The 27,280-nt window shown below is 39.8% G+C and overlaps 1 protein-coding gene across 2 annotated transcripts in view; it reads left to right on the top strand.

The window, feature by feature from the left end:
* The window catches only part of TPD52L1 (TPD52 like 1), a 60,278-nt gene that overhangs the window by 26,729 nt on the left and 6,269 nt on the right, over positions 1 to 27,280 (top strand). The window contains exons 3-7 of one of the 2 annotated variants that reach the window (XM_055714108.1): positions 259 to 407; positions 12,711 to 12,812; positions 19,377 to 19,391; positions 22,117 to 22,155; positions 24,743 to 24,803. In XM_055714108.1, coding sequence (XP_055570083.1) covers positions 259 to 407; positions 12,711 to 12,812; positions 19,377 to 19,391; positions 22,117 to 22,155; positions 24,743 to 24,803 — 366 coding nt within the window. The remainder of the gene's footprint in view (positions 1 to 258; positions 408 to 12,710; positions 12,813 to 19,376; positions 19,392 to 22,116; positions 22,156 to 24,742; positions 24,804 to 27,280) is intronic. The other variant, XM_055714109.1, reaches the window with a different exon arrangement.

Here is a 27,280-nt window from a genome sequence, read left to right as displayed (position 1 = left end):
CCCCCTTACTGGAGAATTCTCTGTCATGTGTATGCACATAGGTGACACAGTTTGAGACATTAGTTTAGTGTAGTGTCAGTTCTGTTCTGAACATGTCTTTGCGATCTCGACAAGCACTTGAATCTGTCTCTCTAGTCACCTAAAAAAAATGCAAGTTTATGTGAAATTCATTTAATCTCTTAACATTGTATGTGTTTACCATTCTGTGAGAACAGGCTAACACTTTTCTCCTTTCTCCTCCCTCTTTGTTTCTCTTAGCTAGAGGATGAAATTTCAACTTTGCGGCAAGTGCTAGCAGCCAAAGAAAAGCACCTGGTTGAAATTAAACAAAAACTTGGCATAAGTCTGATGAATGAACTGAAGCAGAACTTTAGCAAAAGCTGGCATGATATGCAGACAACCTCTGCGTGAGTACAGACCTTGCACAAATTTATCCCTATATGTTGTGTAGCGTGTTGGAGGTACTGTCTTGATGAGTGCTGCTATGAAATTTAGCAATTGAAACAGCTGCCAGGAGCAGTAGATAGTAGGGACAAACATGTCAAGCTTCTCAGAGCAAGGAGACCTGAAAAAAATTCTACAGCAGCAACATGCTTTGCTACAGTCTCTCACCTCACTCTTGCAAAATCACAGCAGCTAAAACTTCTGTTGCCTGAGAAGGTTATCTTCCTGTCCCATGAGACATTTTTATAGAGTCCTTACTGAGGAAAGAACTTTTTTTAATCTCAATATATTGTATTTTTCAACTTCAAAGAGAGACAATGAAAAAAAATAAAATTACCAAAACATTAACAACTATTCAAAAAACTAGTACCATCATCTAAATTATAAAGAATACTGGCAGAATCAGTTGGTGTTTGACTCTGCTTAATTCCTGCTTTTGGTTGTCCAAAAGAAAAAAAAATTGGAGTAACTGCACCATCTTTGAGGTTATCATAAGTCCTACGTATGTTGGGTTTTTTGTTATTTTCCAGAAGTGTGTTCTTAGGCAAGTCCCTGAAGCCTCTCACAGCCTTGGTTTACCACTGTGCAGAATGTGTAACTGATTCACAAGAGTTCAGTGAAACTCACCTTGTGTAATATATAAGCAGCTTTGGGTTCCTAGTGTGAAAGGTAATGCATAAATATGAAGAAACATTACTGCACTACTGTTGTTGAAATGGCTTTAACTTGTTGGGTTGGTTTTTTTTTTGAACCAAACCGGTTGTACTGTGGAAGTCTGTAGTCTAAGTCGGTTACTGCCTTCTAGGAGAGTGCCAGGTGTCATCAGTTCTTGGATGAGAAAGGAGGAGAGGGACGTTTTTTGGGCTGCAGCTTGCTGCCAAGAACTACTGGTGTAAGTCTTTTGTCTCACATAAGGAAGGAGTTAAAAATACACATACAGACATAGTGATAAGACCTATCCTGATTCTGCCACAAAAAATGTTCAGACCCAGGATAGGCAGCGTTACTTGCAAGTTTCAAACACTTTTTGCTCTGTATCTTGATGGAGTGTCTCTGAGAGAGTTGGTGAATAATACTGAATTCCAAAGCTCCAGGAAAGCCATGATAATTACTGAGGGGCTGGTCTCAACTTCGTACTGGTCTTTATACTTACATACATTAACATGCCACACTCCTCTAAAACTTGTTGGGCTGAATTAATAGCAACACTGGTAGAAAGAACCACCCACCTTTCGTCAAGCGCTGTCTGAGAAGTTATTTTATTATTTATTTTTTTTCTTTTCAATTGACAACTGAATTTAACACTTAGGGAGAAGCAGGAGTGAGTTGCTCCACAACAGACCTGAGCTGGGAGTCAACAGCAAGGCAGGCAGGGCAGGGGCAGCACCCGTGAAGGAGCAGTCCCACAGTACCTGAACAGAGAGCAGAGCAGGTCCAGTGACACTAAACAGGGTCAAGCCAAGAGTTCAGATCTGAGTCTGCAGTGATGAGCCAGGCCCAAGGTCAAGCCAGGAAGTCAAATCTGTAGGTCAAGTTCAGTGAGGTACTGGGCCAGATACAGACACACCAGTAACGTAACTCAGGCAAGGACCAAGGGCTTCAATGTAGTCTAAGCTTTAGTGTAGCTCCCCATGAAGGGGAGATGCGCCTAACAAGGCTTCTCCCAACCTTCTTGCACAGCACTGTCACTACAGTCTTTCCCAAGGTTACACAGTTGTGCAGTGTCAGAGCTAGCATTGAGCTCAGGTGGTCAAACTCATAGGAGTGGTGGGGGAAGAGTTTGCAGTGCCTCTTGGTGTACCCAAGGCCGTGACAGAGATTTGGAAAAAATAGCTAAACATTTTTACATTAGAATAATCATTCTTTGTATTTTAATGAGAAGTCAAATAAGGCATAAACCCTTTAATAGGAAATGTAATTTGTATGTCTCCTATCTCTTTTGGACAGTTTCTCAGCTGGGTCTTATTTCATGTGACATGTCATTAACAGGGGCATCCATGCTAGCGCTGTGTGGGTGTTTGGCATGTGCTAGGAGAGGATAGTCTAGAGACACTGAGCTTTAGAAGAGGGGAGGGGCACAAGACACCTGAACTAGAGTTACTAGGAGACACTAGCAAAATTTTGAAACAAAAACTTGCATTTTTACTTGAAATTTGGTAGCAAATTCCAAGAGAGCTTTTCATTTTCACTTCACAATGTTGGTATTTTCCACAAGGATAGAAAAACTTAGGAGACTTCATCAGTATTGTAGGCTGCTACTTTTTAAGATGAGTTTCAGAAACAACAAGGCATTAGGTGATGAGTTTCCACAAGTAGTTATGTGGAACTGAGCAGCAGAAGTCCATTTATGCCCTTGAAAATCCCAATATCCGTGGCCCAACTACTGGATAGTTCTGGCTGACACTCGTGCCAGTACACTGATGGTAGTACAAATCACGGTAATCCAGCATCACCCAAATAGCAATGGGATAGCATTACTCACCAAGATTCTGCCATTTACTAAGGATGAAAAGCCTGGTTTAAAAAATAAAAGTTCAAAATATTTACATGTCTGTACTTCAGGCTTCTAAATCCACAATTAGTCATTTTAAATTTTAAAATCACCTGTTTTTAAGGAGGCAAATTTTGCTTTCACTCAGTTCTTACTGGGTTTTCACTTACTGTGCTTTTCTGGAAGTTAAAACCGCTTTTCTTTTAATGGGGAACTTTTCAAAGCCATGGAGAACAGCTAAGCGCCAAATTTTTGTCCTTTTGTTAGTAACTTTTTTAAAGCTTTCTGTTTAGGAATGCAGGGTTAAAATGGACTTAAGAGGCAGAGGGGTGGACTTGTCTCAGAAACGGTTCTGTAAAGTGTATCTGAACACTAGTTAAGACTAACTCACAGGATGGATGCCATCTGGAATGACTAAATTTAAGTTGAGATTCTGACTATTTTAAAGCATTTATATTTTAAATAGTTGACTATGGGTAACTTAGGAGTTAGCCTGAGCATGCTTGATGTGTACGTCAGAAATTGTCATTAAAGGATTGCTATGATTAAAAAGGAAAAAACCCCACACAAACCCAGTCATAGTTTTCATACTGAGGAAAGCTGGAGTTGGAGGTCAATGGGCTGGTGTCCTCTATAGATTGAAGATTATGTCAGGCTCAACATACAGATCTGTACAAAGTCTGTTTCCTTGTCATTAATTCAGGCTTTAAGGTATCAAAAGCAATTCTGACTGTCTCTAGTAAGAAGTGATATTTGCAACAGTAATATGCAGCCTTTTTTGTATCAAATCAGCTTTTTTTTAAAATCAGCTTTGTTTTTCTCCAAAGAAAACCTGTAATGTTGTTTGTATTTTTCAACCTTGTATGAAATAAATTTGGAAGTCATTCACTTATTATGATGACCAGAATTGTAATACATTTTTCAAGTTCCTTGTTCATTTCCCAGGCTGTTCTTCAGTGCAATGATTTTTAGTATTATCTATGTGTTAGGTAAGGCAGGGGGTTCTACTACAGGGGATATCAGTAAACTAGAGAGCAAATGATTGCCTCAAGTTTAATTTGCTTTCTCGGTTGCAAGGCATTCAACTGGAATGACTTTCCCCCACACCTTTTTAAAGATCAGGTTTCAAGTGAATAGAGGGTGGGTGGATATTCAGATAGCTTCTAGCAATGCAAGTTTTTTATTTGTAATTTAAACATAGATAATTCATTCTTATGTAGATGCTAGAAGCAGGGTAATGTTGGTGCCTTTTGAGGTTATTTAGTTTAGCTTTAAAAAATCATTAAAAATCTCTTTACGGGGATATTTACAAAGACCATAATTGAGCTTTTCTAATTAACATTTTGCTACAAAGGAAAGGGTTTACGTAACCTGAATCCAGTGTGTTTACATAGTTAAAGCTGTTTGGTTGTGTTTCAATAACATTCCCACAGCTCTCGCTAGCCTTCTGTACTTCAGATTTTCACTGCATAGTGCATTATGTCAATCTTTACTGAAGCTACCTTCTTACCATAGTTTTATACAAATTCACAGAATAGTTGAGGTTGATACCAATGTCAGGAGACTGTGTAGTCCAACTCCCCTGAGCAGAGTCAGCTAAAGCAAGGGTGCTCAGGACTATGTCCAGTCAGCTTTTAAATATCTCCAAGGATGGAGACTCTACAGCCTCTGTGGGCAGCCTGTTCCAATGTTTGATTACCCTTACTGTGAAAAAAAACTTTTGCTTTTGTTTAAATATTTCTTCCATTCAATTTGTGCTCATTACCTCTTGTACTTTCACTAGGTAGCACTGAGAACAGTTTGCCTCTATCTTCTCTACTACCTTTCATCAGGTTATTTATACACATTGATGAGATCCTCCCATGAGCCTTCTCTTCTCTAGGCTCACCAGTCCCAGCTTTCTCAGCCTTTCCTCATATGAGAAATGCTCCCAATCCCTTAGACATCTTTATGGCCCTTCACTGGACTTGCTCCAGCATTTCCATGTCTGCCTTGTACTGAGGAGTGCAGAACAGGACCCAGCACTCCATGTGTGGCTATAACCAGGGCTGAGTAGAAAGGAAGGGTCACCTCCCTCAAACTGAAATCACGCTTCCTAATGCAGTCCAGGACACTGTTAGCCACCTTTGCTGTGAGGGTACATTGTTGACTCATGTTCATCGTGTTGTGTACCAGGACCCCAGGTCTTTTTCTGCAAGACTGCTTTCCCTCTGGTTGATCCCCAGCCTCTACTGGTGCATGGGGTTATTAAACCCAAACTGCAGGGCTTTGCATTTCCCTTTGTTGAACTTCCCAAGAGTCCTGTTGCCTCATTATTTTCAGACAGTCAAAGTCCCAAGTAATAGTATTCTTCAGTGCAGTTACAGAATTGCATTGCATTGTATATGGAGAAGGTTACAAGGGTTAATTTATCCTTCTCACCAGTCCCTTACATGAAGCACTGACATAGATCCACAAAATACTTTGACCTTTGCTAAGCGTGTATGTTGGAACCGTGTTCAGCTTTGTCTTTTGGTGCTTTTACCTCAGCTTTTAATTTGGTGCTCTTCCAGCGAGCTTCAAGGGAGATGAAAATGATTGGTTTTGCCACTAACCCTCCCCCCCCACAAAAAACCATACCCAAACACATTACTCCAGACGTTCAGACCAGCTGTGCCATGGCAAATACATTATTAGAAAGGTTAAAAACTTAAAGAGAACCCATTTTCTCCCTGAGGGCTGTAGTAGTGAAATGAAGTTAAATGTTTCAAACCCCATATACTTAGTGATTCCAGCCAGGGGCTTGGGAAGCTTTTGACGTGATGGAAGGTGGACACGTGCAGGACTGCCGTCTAGGATAGGAGTCTCACAAAGCTGTGTTTCAAAATGACTTTTCATCTTTTCCCCTCACAGGCAAAAATTGTCAGTTGTTGTAGAAAGGGAAAATCCCGTGAACTAGAGGCCAGAATCAAGAGAACTGTAAGTGCTAGCTCCGAACAACATGTCTCTTAGGCAGTGCCTGGGGCTCTCTCAGGTGAATGGCTATCTTTTGAGGCCACCTTAGGAAGTTTTCAATATTGCTCTGCTTTTACATGTAATACTTGCCTGAGATGCAGGACAAGAACATTCAACTCCAGAGACAGAATAAAGTTGACTACTGGTTGAAAACTGTGTGAGCAAACTTAGTTCTGCTGATAGGGAACCTGAGGACAACTGTATGGGTTTCCAGAAACAGTGGGAACTTAATGTTTTGCAGTTCACATTTCTGCCAGGTGATGAGAAAATAGAAAGTAATAGTTGCACTGCATGTGTTTTAGACTTAAAATGTACAGTACCTGCAGTCTTCATTAGTATAACTTTAAATATATAGTAATGTGTTCTGGAGGTTCATAATTTTCTCAGGAAGTCAGATACAATTTGTGGACAACCACAGTCCTGCTGTGACTTTTAGGAACTCAGTGTACCATGTTCCCACACACATACTTATTATGAGTGGTAGTCGAAGAAATGTGGGTGTTTCTGTTCCTTGCAATGTGTAATCACCTTTTGACATTTTCTTCTCTGGATTTGCGAGTGTAGCAGCTAAGTAAAGAAATTGCAGTTTGGCTTTAGCAAGCACATTACCCATGTGTGAGCCTGTGCTATATGGGAGGAAAGGGAGCCTGTCACTTTCACTGACTTTGTAAGTCCTTTGGGTCAGATCAGGCAATGTTCATGCCTTCTTCAAAGATAATTTTTTTGCTGCTTTCCCACATGAATCTCTGGCCTTGAATTTGGAGTAATAAGGTTGGAGAAAGGACTTTGAGAAGTTGAGTCTATTCTGATTGTCCCTTTTCTAAAAGATGTATGTCCTCTTTTTTACACCAGAACCTTCAGCTAATTGGAATTCCCCAGCAAGGTCAGGTGATCTTCTCCAGATCAATGAATATAGTGTTAGTTTATCCAGGAGGAACCCACTGTAATTATCATTTGGTGCCAGAAAATATGTACACTTATATTCTAGTTACCTGTATGTATGTATATCTAACTCTAAGAAGCGGAGGGGAGGCCAGGTCTGAGTGTACATTGGAATCTCTGAAATGACCAGGATTAAAAATATCCAGGAAAGGGTCAGTGGAGAGGGAAGGAAAGGAAAGAAAGGAAAGGGAAAGAAAGGAAAGAGAAGGGAGAAATGTAAGGAGAAGGAAAACCAGAAATGAAGCAAAAGGAAAGAGAAGGAAAGGAGGAAGGGAGAGGAAGGAAATGGAGGAGGAAGAAAAAGGAAGGGGGAGAAAGGAAAAGGGAGACTGGGATATGTTTAATCTGCATAATTTTGTTGATCTAGTGTACGCTACAGAGCCCACAAACAGAGTCATAGGCGTAGTCTAAGGTCTGATGAACTGTGAAGTTTCACCCTGGAATCTCTTAAACTCATCTGTGCTTGAGCCAACATATTGTGCTTTTCTATCTGGAGATTAACTGTACCACAGCTGCTTGTTTTTCCCCAGTTCTGTGCTGCAATGCACAAATAGTGCCTTTTGCACAGTTGTATCCCTATGTTTTTGAAGATTACAGTGCAAGACAGCACAGAATATTTGTCACCTTTGTCTGGCACCTTTCCTGACCCATGACTCTCTCCAGCCTACTGAAGAGTCATCTTCTGTGTGCTGTGCACGGATTTCTGGCTGCAGGCAGGTCCCCTGCGACCAGCAGAGGTTCAGTTCCCTCGGCTCTGCCCTTCCTCTCTCTGCAGGAGAGGAACTACCTGGGGCATACTTCCTTTGACTGATTTAGGCATATGTACCCATCCCTGTGCCAGCACAGTTTCAATTAATTCTTAACATACCTGGCAAAGGGAAGAATATCTAAAAAAGTAAATCTGTCATTTGTTTTTGCAGTTGGAATAAATTTCAGATGAGCACTAAAAAAACCCAACCCAAACAGTGTAACACTTCAAAGTTCATTTGTGGGCAAAATGGCAATATGATTGCTCTTCGAGAGTGTTTTGTACATGTTTTCTGCCATTTATATATGCACTTATTTCATTTGAGCATTACTGTAATTTAATTAATGCTGAGCCCTATTTTTCCCAGAAAATCGACAGAAAAATAGTTTTCTAGCTAAGAGTTTCTCAGAGATCCAGATGCTTTACATTGATTCCAGAAATACCATTCTTAAGCTGACTAATGGTTTGAAAACTAAAAGCAAGCTCTATAGGGTATGGCTTGTGCTACCAGACTCTGCTCAGCTGTATGGTTTTGTTGTTAATTGTTTGCATTTTGTTGCATCTTATGTAAGCTTTATCACAGAAGAGGGTTTCTCAAATGGATTAATTTGCCAGCAAGCATTGATGAAGAGGCACAATGCTGAATGAAGATGTACTAATTAGTGGATGTACTAATTTTACAGACGCTGAATTTAAATTCTTTATAATTTACTGTAGTGAGTCAAATGTGCAGCTTGCCATGCAAAATATGGATATTAATTTTGTAGCCTACTTTTGTCAGCAACCCACGTATTGCACCTATAAAGGAAGGTTAGCTTCAGTTCTGCCATGTGAAGGGCAATTCTGTACTGAGTTGAGATGAGAGCAAATAGCATGCAGTATGATTATCCTGTCTTACCCTGCAGATGATGTTGGTCATTTAAATGTCTAGTTCTATGATCTCTCTACATGTCTGCTGCCTGGCTATACTCTATATGAAGCACTGTTTTCTTCACACACTGTGTTTTATGAAACAGTATTTTCTGTCATTTACTTTCACTGGCTGTAAAAGTCAGCTAGTGAGACCTGGTTGTCGTATGATAACACAACCTAAATGCAGTATATGAAACTGTCAGATGAAAACGTAGCCAAAATATGCTGCAAGTCTACTTTGCCTAATTAGTATGTTACAGTATTGGAGATGTGTTATCTTTAAAGATTCTTCTAAATGCATTGGGCATATTATCAGAATATAACTGCAATATCAGAATATTTTATGATAAACTTTAATAATCAGTTTTATAAGCAATTGCTTTTGTTAAAGAAATCCCTTATTTTAAAAACTAAATTATAATTGGAAGTTGGTGGATGAAATTCTTAGTATAATGTAATATGAAAAGGTAGTGTTCAAAATTACACAGGTAAGTGTTATTTACAAGTTTACAATTGTGACAGCAATTCCCATACCATATTTGTTTAATCCTTCTGTGAAATACATTATAAATATTTACTGTTAAATATAAAGCATGGAATACAATCCCTGTTGGCCACTACCAGCAATTCTGTGCTATAGAGGATGTTTAGATGCCACAAAAACAGAGAAGAGATTTCTACTCTAACTGCATCTGGCATAGTGCTGTTAAACTCAGGGGGGGTATGGTGACTTTGTATTAGTGTAAGAAAGACACAGAGCCTAATGGTGGATTTGTGTAAAAATACACACTGGGTTGGATGAAAGGTGGTATTTCTTGAATCTCTGTGTCCTAAATTCTCTGAGTTTGTTTCTGCTGGAGCATTTTGGCCTTAAGATTCAGGGTCACTGACCTTATTTCAGCCAATGACTGACTGACTGCTGAGATGCTGTCACCTGTCTTGATGAGCTGGGTTGTTCAGTACTTACCTAATGATTGCCAGTGATGGCTGCTCAGAGGATGAGTGCGTACAGATATTGTAGATGACTTAGCATGCCGGAGCAGGTGGTGTTAGGAGGAATTAAGCCCCATGTACAGCACTTTTTCCAATGAGTCGATATTAGTAGAGCTTACCTGGAATATCCAACTTTATTTCTGCTCTTAAAGGTTTCTGAAAATTATGTAAGCTGAGTGCATTAAAACAAAACTGCAACTGGTGTTTTTTACACAAGAATATGAAAACTGCTAGCTCAGATTATTAAAGCTATGTACAACTGAGAAGATTGCCAGAGGTCAGAGAGAATATGTCGAAGAGATCATTGTTACTAGAGTGTTTGGCAAGGTATTAAACGAATACTGTAAATATGACATAACTATGAGGATAAAAATGCCCGAGCTAAAATATGGTGCTGTATATCAATATAGAGTGTAACTAACTACAGTAAGGCAGTGTGTTCTGTGGAAAGATTATTTATGAAGGAGGCATAGTGATGTACGTAATGGTGGAGAGGCAGGGATGGAGGCAGCTTGATTTTTAAGTTAGCTGTCAGTGAGCTCTACTAAGATGGAAATTACTGCTGCTTGTCTCTGTTGGCAAGTATTGCATGTTGCACTGCATTTTTACCCTTGTTATTTTGTTGGTCCTTAAAGCTTCTCTTCGTCATTGCTGAAGGGAGAAGGGGTTCATGTCACAGGTAATTTTTTTGAAGTTGGTGATGAAAAAAGACTAGTTGTGTAACAGTCTTAGCTGGATTTACACTGTTATGTAATGCCAAAAGTATTAGGCGCATAAATGCAGTCTCCATGTCTTCCTTGTTAGTGGAAATACTGGGGAGGATGTTGGGTTTATGAGTTTTACAGAGAAAGCAGTTTTAGCTGAAATGCCAAAAATAGGTGTTATTTCAGCCAGTTCCCAGAAGGTATCTTCTAACCCATGTAATGTTCAGAAACATGTAGGGGAATCTAACATTTCTCAATTAAATTTGAGTCCGTCTGCTCTATGGGGTATTTGGGACTATTGTCCTAACAGTTTTACACAGTTGTGAAGAACCTGGAGCAGAAAGGTAAGTCATGGAGATGTTTTATCACAAAGCTAAATATGTCTCTGAATAAAATTAACTCCAAGGTGTCTTTTTCAAACCATCAGTTCAGAAGGATATCTGCAAAGTATATTTACATGTACGGTCAACCTATGTATAAATAGATTCTGCTACCAATGATTTTTTTAGGCCTCGAAGTCCAGTCTTAGCCTCCATTTTGTCATCAGCAAAATGCCACTTGTGCTGAATGGTTTAGGAAACTTCTCTTAAGAAAATGTCTGAAGGCTTGTATGCTGTAGGCTTTAGGATACTTGATTTTCATTTTTCTCATACGCAACGCTTATCAAAAAGCTACGTGCTTATAGCTTGACTGAAGCATCGTTAATGTCCATTTTAGGGTTTCATCCCATTCTAGTTTATATTGAGAGTATATCCGCTGACAGAAAGAGAACGACACAGCTATTGAACTAGTTAAGCTAGAGAGTGAAGCCTTGGTGATACAAGAGCATTTTTGGTCTTTTTGGTCTTCTCTGTATTCCACCAGAGTAAATAAAACAGGTATAACCAGTACTCTGCCTTTCTGTTTATAACTTTTCCTCCTTCTGCCACTGATGTAATGTTTTAGCCTTTGTTGTCATTAAACATTGTGCATGTCATTGATTCAGCTTAACTCTAGGTTTCTGGATATTTGGTACCTTAGTCTTAAGCTGCTTCCTCTACACTGCCTTGCTAGTTAGTCAGCGAAAACAGAGAGAAGCACCTTCATAGAAAGGGATATTTCACTTGGCAGTTTTAGAACTTTATGTTAGTAGTCTGTAAGATATTTTGTGGCTTAGGAACATAAAATCAAAATATCTGTGTTGGGGAAAAGTAATTGTTGATAGAATATTGTCTGAAAGAATAAAACATGTGGCATCTGTCTTGTAACTTGTGGTTTGTAAAACGGAGTCCTCAACAGAGGACTTTCAGCAGTAGATTTCCCCTCCTGCCCCCAAAAAATTATGTTGCTTTCATATACCTACAAGTAAGAAGGATATATTCTGTTTCAGGAATTAGGCGGTGGGATATTTTTATTAATCTCCAGCACATTTTGGTACACATTTGCAATTTTACAGATTTTGTTCAAAGGAGAAGTAGAATGAGTGGAATTGTATATCTGAATTTTGCATGATAGTTTCTTCAGTTCTCTTCTGACAGCGCACACCACAGGGTACAAGTTAGCACGTGTTCTCCTTTTGTTACTAGGTCAGTATTTCCAATTCTGAGCTTGTCTGCGTCACTGGGAATAACAGATAATTTACTTGCAACGAAGCCTCTGACATGCTCATAATTTAGTCAGCAGAAAAGCAACTGTGCAGAAAAGCTTATTGATTACTCTGAGAATGCAACTTAACTGTATTGAAGGGTCTGTGTGGGTCAGAGCATATATTCTGGATCAGTAAATTAAGATGATTGTGTTTGAATGTACGCTGTATGTGAAATGAATGACTTGTAAAAGGATTCAGCCCTATTAAGAATATGTATTCATTGTCTAGATTTTTTCATCTTTGTCTCTCCTAAAACATTCTTCCTTTAAAGAAATTTAAAAAGAAGTAAAATTGTAGAATATGGAAACAGATTTGATCTATTTTGTCTAATTTAAAATATCAACAAGTCATTTTGAAGTGTATCTGTTAAATGTACCTAATATGTGTACGCAGGTAAGAACAGAGTTGCATGTGTCCCATTTCTTTTTGGTGCTTTAGACAGCAGATTTTGCTACCAAGTCAGTGTCTGCTACAAGAATGCTTATTTCATGTAAATGTTATTTTCTGTAAACAGAAATTTTATCAAATAGGTATTCAACAAATCACTGCATTCCACTTTTAAACAGCTTGCACTGACCCACTCAGGGGATGTTATCTGCAAGGGAGAGAGACCTGATGAAGGATTGCTTTGGAGAGCATTTTGCTCACGTTAGGATTAAACTGCACCTAGGAAGCTTGTGCAGAAGTGGACAACTTTGTAATCTGTTTTGTGCTACAGTTACTATGATTCTTAACCTTCCAGTGGATGGGACTTGAAGATGTGGAAATAAAGGAAAAGGGAATTAATTGCAGGGGATTCTAGCTTCTCTTTTTTTAATACTTATCACTGTTTCTGTTCTATTTTTTTGTTTCCAGTTACAAGAAAACACACGAGACCCTGAGCCATGCAGGACAAAAAGCAACAGCAGCTATCAGCAATGTAGGAACTGCTATCAGCAAGAAGTTTGGAGATATGAGGTATAGGGATTTGCTGCTTGTGTGGTCTTATTTTGAGGACAAAAAGTCATCTTTCAGCTCTTATTTTCCTTCTACATTACTGTTTTAAAGGTTCAAGTAGTTTGTAGTCAGACTATTTTATAACATTCATGGTTTCAAACAAAAAGCAGGGATAATGATGAATGAAGATATGATTCTTACTTGAGTGCTGGCTTAACAGAAAACATGGCATTTGAAATCCAAGCTTAAGGAAATGTACGAGTAAAACAGAACAAAAAATTGCTGTTAGATCTTTATTCACCGAATTTTGTTCATACATGGATTCTGGAGACCAAGACCATCTGATGAAAACAAGCCTGCCTTGGAGCTGCTTATGGAAAAATAAATGAAAAAAATAATTCAGGCTGGTTTTTATCAGCTTTTTCAAGATCTACAAAGGCAAAGTTTTGTTCTGCAGTTGCATATATTAAAAAAAAAAAGAAAAGGATGTGATGAAAGTAACAAATTGAGATCAGGAAAAGAACTGTCACTTAAATGCAACTTAAATGTCAAGCTTTATATGTTTTATCTTTAGAAATGTTGATGTTAAATTCCCTCAGATTGGGAGCATAAATGAAGAAATTGTACACTGTAAACCAACACTTCAGTTTTCAGCATGGTAGCAGGATTACAGAACTTCCTAGGTGGTTTAGGGAGTTGATCTTTTTGTGATGAAATAAATGGACATCGGTAACTCTACAATATATTGTTTGAGCTGCAGAATTAAGAGTCATTTATTAGAGGTATTGGCATATACTGGCTTTCTTGGTCATTTTGTAATGCATGAGGTAACCATATCTAAGATCTCTGAATCTTTTTTGCAGTATTTCAAATATGTATGGGGTTTTTTTTTGCTGCAAATGGTGGAAGCACAGATCTTGGCAGCTAAAACTCATGTTTTCCACTTTTTTTATTTTTTAATCTGAATCTTAAGAAATCTTCAGAGTCCCTCCTTTATACCTACCTTTTACATACAGTTTAATAAACCCTCTACAGAAGTACTACTGTTTTTATAGGTGAAACTAAAAAAGGAAAATCTTCATCGCAAAAGGAAAATACATCGTAAAGTATGATCTGTTTTACAGTGTCTTCTTCCACATCACAGTTTATAATGGAAATCTAGTGAGTGACTTGCAACCAGGGTATGAACATAAACTAAGGCTTGTTTGACTTGATACAGTTAAACATCCATAGGTAGTATATGCCTTTAAAAGGATATAAGAATAAGGAGGCATGCAGTTACATTTTCCTAGTACATTTTTTTAGCATTCAGCAATCTTAGAGCTTAAAACTTTCTAAAACAGAGGTTTGAGTTTTCATTTAAAACCCTTTGAAGGGTTTTTCTTCATTAGTTTAGCTTGTTGTAAAAAAAATATTTTAACTTGTGTAAGCTTTCGACATTCATACACCTCATGTCTCCCCAGATGAACAGTTACGTAGTAAAGAAGTGTGTGGCTTATTTGTTTGTTCATTCATTCCCTGTTCTGAGTCTCCCTGGTCTTTCCTTTGATGCTTTCTGGCTCTTCTATTATGAGAAACAGTGAGTGTAGTCCTGCTGCTGCCCTTCATGTCACTCATCATTTTCTGTGATTTTTACCATATTTTACTTCCCTCTTCTCCAGGCTGAGGCTCCAGTTGCATGAGTTGCTTTCTCAAGCTTTTTTCCTACCTCTGTGTATTCTTACTGCCTTCCCTGCATTTGCAGTTGTATTCTGTGTTTCTGAGAAATGCATGTGCTGCATGGAACATATCCTCTGTTTAATTTTCTGTGCTTTGTTAACACTTCCTTCTGTAAAAAGACAAGCCCACTTCTCAGTGAATAGGTCCTGTTGCTGTTTCCATGCTTTAGATTACAGCAGTGACCAAAGAGTTGGTGCATGAATACCTTCAGCGCTGGCTCTTGATCATAGAGGGGAGGATGGTTTAACAATTCAGTACTTCTTGGGTCCTGTTGCTTGTGCTTTGCATAGGGTGTGAGATTAACTGCAAAGACAGAAATGTCTTCGCTGTAGTAGAGCATGTTTTTCCTCTAATATTTCCCTTAATTAATCATGGTTACCAAATTCCTTTGTCTTACCTGTCAGTATCAACCCCGACCCCCCATGGTGATCGTGCTTCTGACCAGCGCTTGGGAAGCAGATGGGGTGGTGTTTATCCCATTAGCCCTTTAGCCAAGGGCTCAAAGCAGAGGCTAAGCCCATAAGCATTTTGATTAATCAAGAAGCCTGTTTCTAGTAGGTTTCTCTCATTAAAACTATTATCTTGAACCTGGCTGGGAATTTTTCAGGAAAATGAAACTACCAGCACTGTCATTTTTTTGTGTACACTTACTGTTTTCAGTTAAGTTCTCAGTTAGGAGAGTTTTCTTGACACTTGATGATGAAGCAGCAAGAAGTAGAGCCAGTATGTTGAAGTTACATAAAACAGGGCATAACTTGGTCCTTTTGCATTAGCTGAACATCCTAAATCTAGAGAAATGGTCATTATGCTTCCCTCATCAGCAAAGCTGGCCTAAGATCTTGGCTCAGCTTAAGCATGTGCAGTTCAGAGTGGGGTCCCACTGTAAAACCTTGTCACTTAAATAACCCGCTTTTAAAAATCTTCCCCTCTCCCACTCCAACCCCAGCCATGTTTGGGGGAGTAAGCTGTAAGGAGGCCTGCATTTTTTGTTTCATCGTTTGCATGCTTTTTTGGTAATCCAAATCGTTTTATTTCAGTGATCTAGTATATGGATTATCACTGCCCCCTCCAATAATGCTGATTTAAACACACATCAGACTGGCTTAATTCTTTTGGTTAGGCATTAAGGCTGATAGTCACCAGTGGCATCCAGATGCAAATCCCTGTTCTGCTTTCATTCAGAGCAGACTCTTGAAACTGATTTCTAAAATCCAGATGATCATCATAATTCCCAGTATGTTCAGCAGTCTTAACCCCTGCCTGTGGTGATGGTGATTTTGAAAGGGTTTGTAGTCAGCCTGACTAAATATTGAAGCCTGCTGCCTTTGTGAAACAAAATTCTGTTTTCCAGGCTTCCTGCTATGTCAACTGTCCAGAGCACGACACAAAACACATATTCCTGTTCTGAAGACTCAGGGTCTAATTTTCACCTTCTTTTAGCTCTAAAATTATTACTAAAGTATCATATATCGGCAACAGGCCAGATAGACTCCCCCAAATGTGCTATTTTGCTGTGTAAGAATTCAAGAAGATGGAATCTACAAGAAAGAAAAAAGACAAAATTTGTGCCCCAAAGAACAGAGAAGCCACCCTTTGGGGACAAAGTGCTTTTCAGGCAAGCTGTTGTGCTTCTCTGTCATCCCCAGCCCAGCTTCCCAGTGTCACAACTTTCTGATTAATTCATGCATGAACTAGTGTTTTACATCTTCTAAATTTTGTATTAATTATTAGTGATGTAAGGTCTCTTCACAGTTGTAATGCATTTTATTTAATATTATCGTGTTACTAGAATAACCAGAAATGCATATAAAACCAGTATGCAGATACTTTTGCTTTAGGATACAAACTAGGCAACTAGTAATATAGTTAATAGATTCTCCGTTAATAGCTCTTGTGATTAATGATATGCCATCAGGGTGTTTTGTTGCCCCTTCACCCGCAGCTCATATTGTTTCCTTTAACATATTCTGACATGGAGAAGGAAGGCAAAAGGGATGAAGGGAGTCCTGGGTCACTCATAGAGCAGTAGTGTAGGCTCAGATCTCTCAGAACTAGAGGTTACCCTGACATTTCAACATGGCTCTTGCCGTGTAGAGCACAGATGTGATACAGAGTTCAGGGTCTTTAACCCCTTGCTGCTTTGTATACTGATAAAGTTTGGATTTTTTCATGTGGTACTACTGGACTACTCTGCAGCTGTCTATGTGGATCTGTTCCAGCCCTGTGGATGGCTGCCTTAGAAATAAGTTGTGATACCAAGTAGGAGACTTTCTGGTTTTTTGGTTTGCTTTAAAAATAAGAAAAGGGAAAACTACGTACACTACAGTACTACATGCACACTACCACATACATTACTACTACACAAGTAAATGTGTTTAAAGATCAAGCTAACAAAGACATACATGCAAATTAGGATGCCAGCAGTTATACTGCTTATACATCCTTCATTCAACTGTCTTGAATGTTTTCTTTAATTACACGATCACACAGACCCCTTTCAAATTCAGTGCCTGGTATGAGCCAGCTCTCGAGATCAATGAAGGTAATATAATGCCTCATTCCTGCCAGGAGTTGGAAGGCACATGTGGAAACAGACAGCAGACTGTAGGGAGGGAGAGCTTGGAGGCATGACTGTGGCAGCTGAATGTGCCCCTCAGATGACAGGAATCAGCACAGAAAGTATATGGGGTACCAGAGGGGTGGAGGAAGGCAAAGTTCATCTCTCTAGAAAGGGGCAAGGGAAATGCTGGGAAATACAAAACAGATACTGGGGAAATGCATTAACCTGTTGTTTTCTAAGTATCTAGAAGATAGCATGATGACAGAAACATAAAAGGGTTTGTCAAGAACAGTTATTTTGAGCTGACAGTACCTGTCAGAGGACAGAGGGGAGGCAGGAGATGTGATAGCGCTTGACTTTGATGAGGCTGTCCATACTGGTTTTGCAGAACTGGAGAACAGTTTAGGTGTCACTGCTTTAACAGGTAGAGGGCATAGGGAGCTGAAAATGATGTTCAAATAACAGGTTTTAGTATCTCGCCATAATGCAGGATTTCGCAGGCATCTGTCCTGAGTCTGTTGCTCTTCAGCATTTTCATTACTGGTTCAGATGATGGCATTATGTGTACACTTAATATCCCCAGATGACTGCAGTGGGAGGAAATGCAAGCACTTCAGACATCGGGATTAGACTTCAAAATTATTTTAAATGATAAAATTCAGTGTAGGAAAGTGTGAGGTGCTTTATTGACAGGTGGAAAAAAATCAAAAGCAGAGATGGGGACCGTCTTGCTTTGCAGCTGAGGGCCTTGAAAGTGCTAGGCTAGTGGTTCACAAATGTAGCTGAACAGGGGCACAAGTTACTTCTCCAGGCTGTGAAATGTCTCATTGGAAGTTTAAAGAAGCAGGTTAGGTCACTATCTGTTGGAGGTGGCTCAGGTTTAATTAATTCGCTTTAGTGCTGTGGGAGTTGATTTTTGCTGTGCCTTTGTTGTGCTTTTTTGGTTTTTTTGTTGTGGTGGTGGTGGCATTTTTGCACGTGCATGTCCAGGATTTCTGTGATCTAGGTTCTGAGTGCTTAAAACTGTTGCTGAACTCATTGGTAGCTGAATTCTTTGAAATACTGTAGCTGTCATACCCAAAACTACCGTTCTTAAACCTCTGTGTCTCTGATATCACTTTAAAGGAAATATTAATACTATCTTGCTTCAGAATGTAATTTCATAAGCATTTCTTTTGCTGATGGCTGAAGCAGTTTGCTCTCATTTCTGCTGATGCTCACCCCTTCATTTGTGCTGGTTTTTCGAGCTCTGCAGTAACACAGGTTTCCTTACATTACCGAGTGTCTGTGTTGGCACGGTGAAGAGAGTGGCCCTTACTGGGAGTCAGCAGGTAGTAAAAGGGGGGTACTTACAGCAACAGTATTACTTAAGCTGGTCTAAGAAATGTGTTGTGAAGATAAATCCATGGATGTTTGAGAAGCACCAATATGCATGATGATAAATCCTGTAAATAACCCTGAAGAAATCAATGCATTTCTTTGGAGCAAGGTATGAATATAGTACAGTAAATAATGCATAACACCACACATTGAAAAAGGATGTGAAAAATAAGTATTGAAGAGGTGTTCATTAAGTGTACACCATCTATCTGGCTTGCTGCATGAGGGCAGTGTTCCCTTGAAGTGGTCTGTAATTAAAGACTACATCAATAACACACAGATGAAGGACAGACTGTCTGCCTCATCATTTCTCGACTTCGGCAACCTTAATGACAGCCTTTGAATATTGTGTATCAGTGTGCTTCTCCCAGTTCTGCTGCCTTAATTAGTTTCTTGTAAGCTAGAAGACAGTGTCAAAGTGTTTCAAGTATTTTCAACAAGGAACAAGTATTTTAGAAATGTCATTTTAGGAATTAAAATCCCCCCTTTTCTTCCATACCCTTCTCAAAAGAGATGATTAAGAAATCCAGAAGGGAAAAAAAGCCACATGCTGCTGATGTACATGTACAATTCCAGTTCGCCTATACTTTCTTTTCAATGAGATTAAGGTAGGATTTTGGGAAGAAAACCAGTTAGCATTGTTTAAATCTGAGCTAATGAAGAGAATGTGAAGTGTAGCAGACAAAACTTCTGTACTTCATTGCACACAGAAGAAGTAGCAAAGGAATGTGTGAAAATTTTTGCTCTAAAGGAATCTCAACTGATCCATGTTCCAGTATGAATTCTAGCATCAAGATTCAAATGCAAATGATTTTATTTTTCTCCTCAGGCGGTTTGACATGCTACAGATATGTATGTATATTTTTTTTTTACATTTTCATAATATTTTCAACTTCTGCTTTTCTTTCCTTGTGCATCTGCCACAGATCGCATTCAATTGGGTAAGATGCATTACTCTCATTGAATACTGTCTCTGTATTTGACAGGATTTGTTTTATGGAATGTAGTGTAGTAACCTCTTTCCTTTCAGCATCATTATATAGGAATAAAACATATGCTACTAAAACTGCAATTCCTCATTTTTACACCATGGTGAGTATGATGAGGAAAGGACTGGACTAAGTGTTTGCCTTGCTCTTGAGTAGCTTAGCCTCAAATTCAAATAAGGAACACATTCAAAAGATGTTGCTCTTGGAAAGACCTATTTATATGTAATCCCATTCTCTCAACTATCTTTTTCTGTCAGAGGTTGGGTCATAGATGACAAATAACTCAGAAAAAATCTATTCAGCCAGCAGAGTTTTATGAAGATTGGGGGGCTGGAACTAGATGTTCTTTAAGGTCCCTTCCAACCCAAACCATTCTGTGATTCTAATTACCTCTTCTTCAATAAAGCAGAAACATATTCATCATGAAGTGTGCCCAGTGACTCTTTAAAATTCTTCAGTCCTGGGGAAATTTCAAATAGTAGGCTTAAGTTCTTAATATGATTAAAGGGATTCTTTATGTTTAGAGCTTGAATTTATTGATGCTGTAAAGCACTTCAGTATATGATGAATTATAAAACAATTTTATGTGTGTTCAAAGAGTCTGTAATTGGTCTGGCTTTACATCAGTTTACCCAGCAGGAGGGTTGAACAGCCCTGAATCCTCTGCAGTCCTGCTGGCCTTGTAGCATCGTCAGTGCACAAGACAGCTCAAGAACAATTTTTCTGTTCCGCTAAGTGATCCCAATATGTACTCTTCCTTCATGGAGAAAACGTCAAAATGGGGTGTAGATTGACCTTCCTATCTCACTCTGACATGAAACCAAAATGGAATATTTAGTGACCTTTGTTATGAAGGGTCACTGTTCTCTGCCTCTGCACTGATCACCATCACAGACCTTTATGTCTTTAAAAAAGCTTAATGTTTTAGGCTTCTAGTAAGCGATGTTGTCACCATTCTTATAACTTGCATCCTTACCTCTGTAGAGAAATTAAAAGAAGAACTCAAAATATGCACTTAGTATTCAGATGCTCTCTCTCAGCTGTGCAAATTTAATATGGCACAATGTAGTCTTACCTAAACCTTTGTGTTTGGAATGTTTTGCTATTAGGAGTGGCCTATGCTGAAATACTTTCAAACTCTTATTTTTGCCTATTTGTCATGCTTTACAAGACTAAAATGGCAAGCGTGCTTGTTTAATGTTATTAGGATTGTTGAAGATTTGCTGCACTTGTGAAATGTTTGGGCTAATCTTTTGTATGTCTTCAAAATGATGTGAAAAACTGAACGTGAAATATTTGCATTGTCTGGTGTCAGTTCTTGTCTATCTGAGCATAGCAGAAGCCTTAAAATATACACAACAGCAAACAGTTTGTGTAAGATCTGTATGTCCCACCTGCTTGCCAAATAGCTCCTTTCTCCGTCTCTGCCCCCATTTCTGAATCTTTAATCTGGAAAAAAAAATTATTGTGTTTATACAGAGACAGTGCTGCTCTGAATTTGTAGAGTTTAGAACAAACACGTGCTGTTTATATGAGAGCTTTCATTTTTTTAATGCTATAATCATGCTTTGCTTGATTGCAGCCAAATGTTGGTGTCCCTTAAAGTAAAGCTCTTGCTGTTCTCAATCAGACCAGGCTGCAGCTGTCAGTCAACACTGAAAGTAGCCATGCATGAATTTTTGAAACACTATGTACTCTTGCAGTGCACAATTTACTTAGAATGTTCAGATCTAAATGTACTTATGGACAGTTCCTACACTTCAGTTAAAGATTCATATTCAGAACAGGCTTGGTGCTTCCCGGCCACAGGGAGCAGGTGATGCTATGATGGCAGAATTGGCTTTCAGGTGGGAGAATGTGGCTGGTCGAAGTCAGGTGGTGAGAGAGGGCAATCATCGGCAGGGCTGAAGGTGTGCAAGACGCTTTGGGGATCTTTGACTGATGCAGAGGCTCCATCCCCCACTTGCCAGCCTTCCAATATCTTGGAAGTCTGAGGAGGGAAGTGTTGCAAGGAGAGCTGGACGAGAGCTGTGGAAAACAGCTTTCTACCCTTGGTGGTGTTGAGGTGTGAAGGAGGAGAACGTCCTAGAAAGATGGGGCCAGCAGCTGCTCTCTGGTTGAAGAAACCTCTTGTTTAGATAGCCTGTTGTGCAGGAGCCTGTTCAGACTGGGGGTGGGCACTGGCTATTTGGATTGTATATGCTGTACATGCAACAAAGGCAATTGCCTGCTGCCTTGAACCAGCTGTTCATGTTCAAAACCCGAAGCATACTGCACTCGCCCAACACAGAGCTTATCGGCTGGCACTGCGGCATATGGAGGGGTAGCTCTCTGTTCCTCTGTCACATGTTGTGTGTGTCTGGAGTTAGCAGGAGTCTGTGTCATTTAAATGGATATTGCCAGGAACTGTTTTGCATCGCTTTTTTGAGCCCTATTAAATTGCTGATCAGTTGACATGAGAATGTGGTGGTAAGGTCTTCAGTGCTGAAAGTGAGCTGCAACTCACAGGTGAGTCTGACAAGCTGTTGCCATCAGGTGAGGAAGAGTACTAGCACTCTAGAAAATATGTGTGTATATTTTTAAAGTTCAGTTAAAAGAATTAAAATTATATGTTATAATCATGTGGCAAACTTGATTTTACACCTTTTTCCCCTTGTCTTTTGTTTTCATCCCACAGTTACTCTATTCGCCATTCCATAAGCATGCCTGCAATGAGGTAATATGCTACCATATTCTATTTGCTATGGTAATGTTCAACAGTGTAATGAGGGGTGATTTGTATACTTTGATCCTGATCCTGCAGTTTTTAGTTTGATGAATAGTCCCACTTTAATCAATTAAGGTTACTTATGTAGATAAGCGCTGCAGGATGGCCCATCTGTTTTTTTTTTTTATTTCTTCTTTTAACTGTTTAATCTCTTGTACAAGCCTTTGGGTGAACAAAGCAGTTCTGAGATGTATTTAGGTAGCTGATATCAGGTTTGTATTACTGAATCTGAAATTCAGTTGTTTTGCTGTCTCTGGAACATCATCCAAAGCCCATTAACGTCAGAGATGCTTTCCACTCCAGCAGGCTTTGGATCACGCTCCTATGGAGGGATTTTATATGAGTGCTTTCATATTTTAATGGCTATAATCATGCTTTACTTGACTGCAGCCAAATATTGATGTCTGTTCAAGTAAAGCTCCAACTGTTTTCAATGAAATTGGGATCCAGCTTTCTTTTTACCCCTGTGTTCTCTAAATACATGAATATCACCACTCCCTGCCAAGCATGTGGAGAAAACAAATCTCCCAACTGTATGATGGATGCTAATTCATTCAGCTTCAGCAAGAGGCTAGTTTAAGGCAAGCATTCACCAGTGTGTCACCTGTGGGTTAAATGTAAGTCATAAAACTCAATTTCTCTCTCCTTTTGACCCTTCTTGCCCTATGTAAAGTTTGTCACCTATTTAATAGAAACCAAAAGTAATTCTGCATTATTTTTCCAATTGGCTTCTGTTTGCCCTTTCCTTAAATTAGGATCAGTTTAACTTAGCCTGATGAGGGATATGATATAAATGTGCTTGCGGAAATAGAGTCCATCATCATCTCCTGGTAAGTTCCCAGAATATGTAAAGAGGATGAACTAGAACGAACACTAAAGTTTTAGCAGCCATTGACTTTATCACTTTGCACAATGAAGCGCAGGCTCCTGCATGTGTTTGCCTTTCCCTGTGGGTGACACAGAGGTATGGACACCTGCCAGAGTAAAGTGGTTCTGCCTCATTTGTTCCACTGTGAGGGTACCTTCCGTTATGGTTAGTCATCACTGTCGTTTTATTTCATGTAGGAACAAATGGATGTAGTGGGTTTAGTTCATCCTGTTGGCCATGTTGTTAGGAGTTACCACTGCACTTTCAGTGGTAGTAGTTTTTATAGTCTCTTTCTGGATATACCACAATAGGTGAAAAAAAAGCTGAAGAACTAAACACTCGATTAAGTAACTGCTTTATTTAACTGCACTGGGCTTACAGGGTTCCTGTCACCGCTTTGCTTCTTATGGTGAAGAAAGTACAAGAGGAACCCTGCTCCACAAGTTTCTGAGCTGCAGAGTCTTTGCTAGTAATGAAGTGGAAAGTATGCTAAAATTGATCTCTCAGTTGTCAAGCAAGGAACAGAAAACGGTCTCCTTTACCCACTGCAGATTTGCCCAAGTCCTTCACACCGGCTGAACTGTTGCAGGAGGAGACAAGCTTTTGTACGCACTCCAGCTTGCCTATTTCTAGCATGTCTTCCTACGTGGAACAGGGATTATCAGTAATGGGGAAGCTGCTGTGAAAATGGGAGAAGAGCCTTCCATCTAAGCAACTGAGGGGCAACTTGGGTACAGATCTCTGTGGGGAGCCATACTCTTTAAAAAACAGCATATGCGTTATATTCATAATACTACATGGCAGGTATTAGTTGTGGTCAGTATGTTCTGTTTGCAAGATGAAATGTAAAAAAAATGCAGTTAAAATTAGAGAGAAGCTATGTTTCAAATTTTGTAGAAAGAAAGAACGAACAAGGTTGTTAGGCAAGTCAGCAAACCAAGTATGTGATTTGCTTTAAGAAGGAAAAATCACAGCTCTTGCCTTTTTTTTTTTAATTCTTTCAAGATGTGTTTGCCTCACAGTTTTCTCAAAAACAGTGTTGTGTTCTGCTCTACAGGGAGTGCAAGGCAGAGAAAAGCTTAGCTTTGTCAGAGGGGCACCCTAGGAACACGGTCTCTCCAATGCCTTTGGTTTTGAAAGCAGCAGGATACACCTGCAGTCACAAAATCATGGAGGGGGGGGGTGTCAGGATTCCTCAAAGACATTGGAACCCACTTTCTATGTAGTTCTAATCTCCTTCATCCTAGCTCAGAACATTAAAAGGTTATCTTTTTACTTAGGTAGATCATTAATTTGCTCATCAGTTGAAAAAAATTTCTTTACAGCAACAACAAAAATTGATAGGACCATAGAAATGCAGCACTACAGCCAGCATTCTGAGAGGACGGTAAATGTATCGGAGGGTAGGCAGGCCAGTCACTGTGTGGTTTGAGTTACTAGGCAGACAGGTTCTGCTTTTGCAAATTTGTAGCTAAAAAATACTCATCCTGTTACCCTAACTGCATTTCACTGGCAGAGCACAAGTCTAGCAGCCTATAGCCCTGTACTGCCAGCCAGCCTTCGTTCTGTCCTAGCACTGTTGTCTGGTAAGGTGATGGAATTGTGGAGTTACCCCATTATGTTTGCAACTGACTCTTCTTCCTTCCTTCAACTTTCTTTTTCTCCTAGGAATTCTCCAACTTTCAAATCGTTTGAGGAGAAGGTTGAGACCACTGTCACAACCCTTAAGGTAAAGTTTAGAGGCAGAGTTACGTGGCTGGGCGTGTTGAAATGTGAGTTTAGTTGCCCCTATCATTTGTACAGAAGACCAATTGAATTTTCTGTTCCATTGAAAATTTCAAGGAACTGCAAGAGCACTAATGGAAAATGAAGGCAATGTGCAATGAAATAGTCTTTCCGTACTTTGTTACTAAGAAATTATTTCTGTTGCCTGCCAAAGTAAAAGTGGTCTCAGAAATGCCAAAAATATGGCCATACTAAAACGGAAAGCAGAGACATCTCCTAAGGTGTGACCACGGTTGATCAAGCTGTGCAAGGCAGAGCCACGTGCAGATGCAAGGTTAGATTTTGAAAGCAGTGTGGCCTCAGGAGCTTTGTGCTGCGCCCTGCCAGGCAGGTGGAGCCGTGGGGCTGCAGAGTGACGTTTCCTCCCTGAGCTATGCTCCTTTCAACACTAGAGATGTACTTACCAAGTGCCCCTTGTTCAGCTGGTGGCAGCTGTCACGTAACTGGTGTGATTCACACTACCTGTGTGGTGCCTAGTGCTGAACTTAACTTTCTTTAGTGCAGGGGTGTTTCCTCTCAAATTTCAGTGTTTTGCCTGGATTTAAAATGTCAAAAAACTGTATTGACATTTTGCTGTGGGACCGGAATATCCAATGGCAGTTACCAGTTACCACTGATAGCCCTTCTTAAGGCTCTTATTTAGCAGGACAGAGCATGGCAAATTCACAGCGAGCTTTGCTGCGTGGTGAGGCACATTCAAGGGGGCAACAAGAGGGTTTGTCTCCTACTGGTTTTTATTCATCAGATAGTCAAGTGTGCTCATAAAATGGTATTTTACTTTGCTGCAATAGAAAGATTCCAACATATTCCAAGTGCAGTCTGTCAGTAGATGAGGGCCAAACTGATCACCCCTCATTTTAGGGGGAACTGAAAACACTAGATTAATGTCAAAGGGCATTTCAACTTGTAAACCATTAAAAAGGCAAGAAAATGGCCTTCCCCCTGGGACAGAAGGACATTCCTTGTTACGGAAAATACAAATTACAGCTAGAACTGAAGCAGCAGGTGCACAGGGAATGTCTGTCTTTTCCACTGTGAAATTTTACAGCATGTAAGATTTTCCAGTCGGTCTGACAAAAGCAGCAGAGCCTGATGTATTTTTATGTTTCTAAATAAGCATGTCCATTAAAGAATGCAGAGTTACTCTCATTTTCCAATTTTTGAGTATCCACATTTATTTAGTGATAGGCTGTTCTGACAACTTTGTCATGAATAGTGTAGGCTAATGTCAGCTCCATTACACTGTGTCAGGGAAGGAAACATCATCTCAGTTTCACAGGTGGGAGGCAGCATTCCAGGGAAGACTAGGAGCCTCTCAAGGAGCTAGAACAGAACACGGACCTCCAGAGCCCCAGCTCCGTGCCCGTATACACTTTCCTATTCGTTCTTTTCCCCTTAGCCACAAATGCTTTTTATATTCAACCTCACCGTAGGAGAAATTGTTCATGCAATGAGGTGCATCAGCTTGGAAGGTCTGAATTCTTGTCTGCTGCATTCAGGTTTATCACTTGCTTATCTACCCACCTGGTTAAGGAATGCAGCTCATTGGAATACCCGAGGTCTGAAACTGATTTCCCCGCACACACACACACATGCACACACCCCACCTTCACCAGCTGGAGAAGTCCAGTGCTTTTTGTACCCATTTAGTCACTAAGCCTACTCTCAGGACTTTCAGTAGTACTTCTAGCTCCCAAGTTTGCTTCTAGACAACTCTAGACTCTGCAAATCCATTCCTCTTGCACTTAGGCCAACCTGAGAGGGACAGCTTAAAGCCTTTTGCCTTGTTTTGAGGGGTAAAGGACAATTGCGAGTGATGTCCTTTATGCATCAAGGGAGGGGTGTCTGTTTCCAGTCGCCTCAGTGTGTCATTCAGAAACTGGAAAAGTCAATTTAAACTGCAGAGCTCTGAAGACCGTTTCTTCTCACAGTGAGCTGCTTGAGGAGCCTGATCTTATTTTGGTGATTAAGCAGAGGTGTTCTTTTAGAGGAGACTATTTGTCATGCCAGCTCTTAGCCTATTTTATTCAGAATGCTCTTAGATCATCCTTTAAGGAGTCTTTAAGAAAGCAGGACAAGACAAAGTCTTAAGTCTAAAGTGGTCTTCCACACCCCGTGAAACGTTCATTGTTGATTTTTATTGGCAAACCCACTGACATTTTCTGAAATATTTTCTTTCTGTATTCTCTTTCTTGATTTCATTTCTTTGTGCAAATGGAGAAAGGAAGCTGGAGTCGTAGACCTAGGGTGTCAGCAGTGTAGGCTGTCGACAACTGGGAGTGTCTCAGCACTGTTCTCCCTTTTCCCTGCCTCTGTTCCAAGGTTTGCAAGATTAGGAAGACCAGGGGTGAGGGGAGAAATCATAGGTTGTCCCTTCAATTCTAGGATCCTGTTCTGGTCTGAAAAAATGGAGAACTTCCC

Source organism: Falco cherrug, chromosome 6 (genome assembly GCF_023634085.1).
Source record: "Falco cherrug isolate bFalChe1 chromosome 6, bFalChe1.pri, whole genome shotgun sequence".
Classification (NCBI taxonomy): Eukaryota; Metazoa; Chordata; class Aves; order Falconiformes; family Falconidae; genus Falco; species Falco cherrug.
Note: the sequence above shows the minus strand (reverse complement) of the source record. Positions and strands in the feature narration are given on the sequence as shown.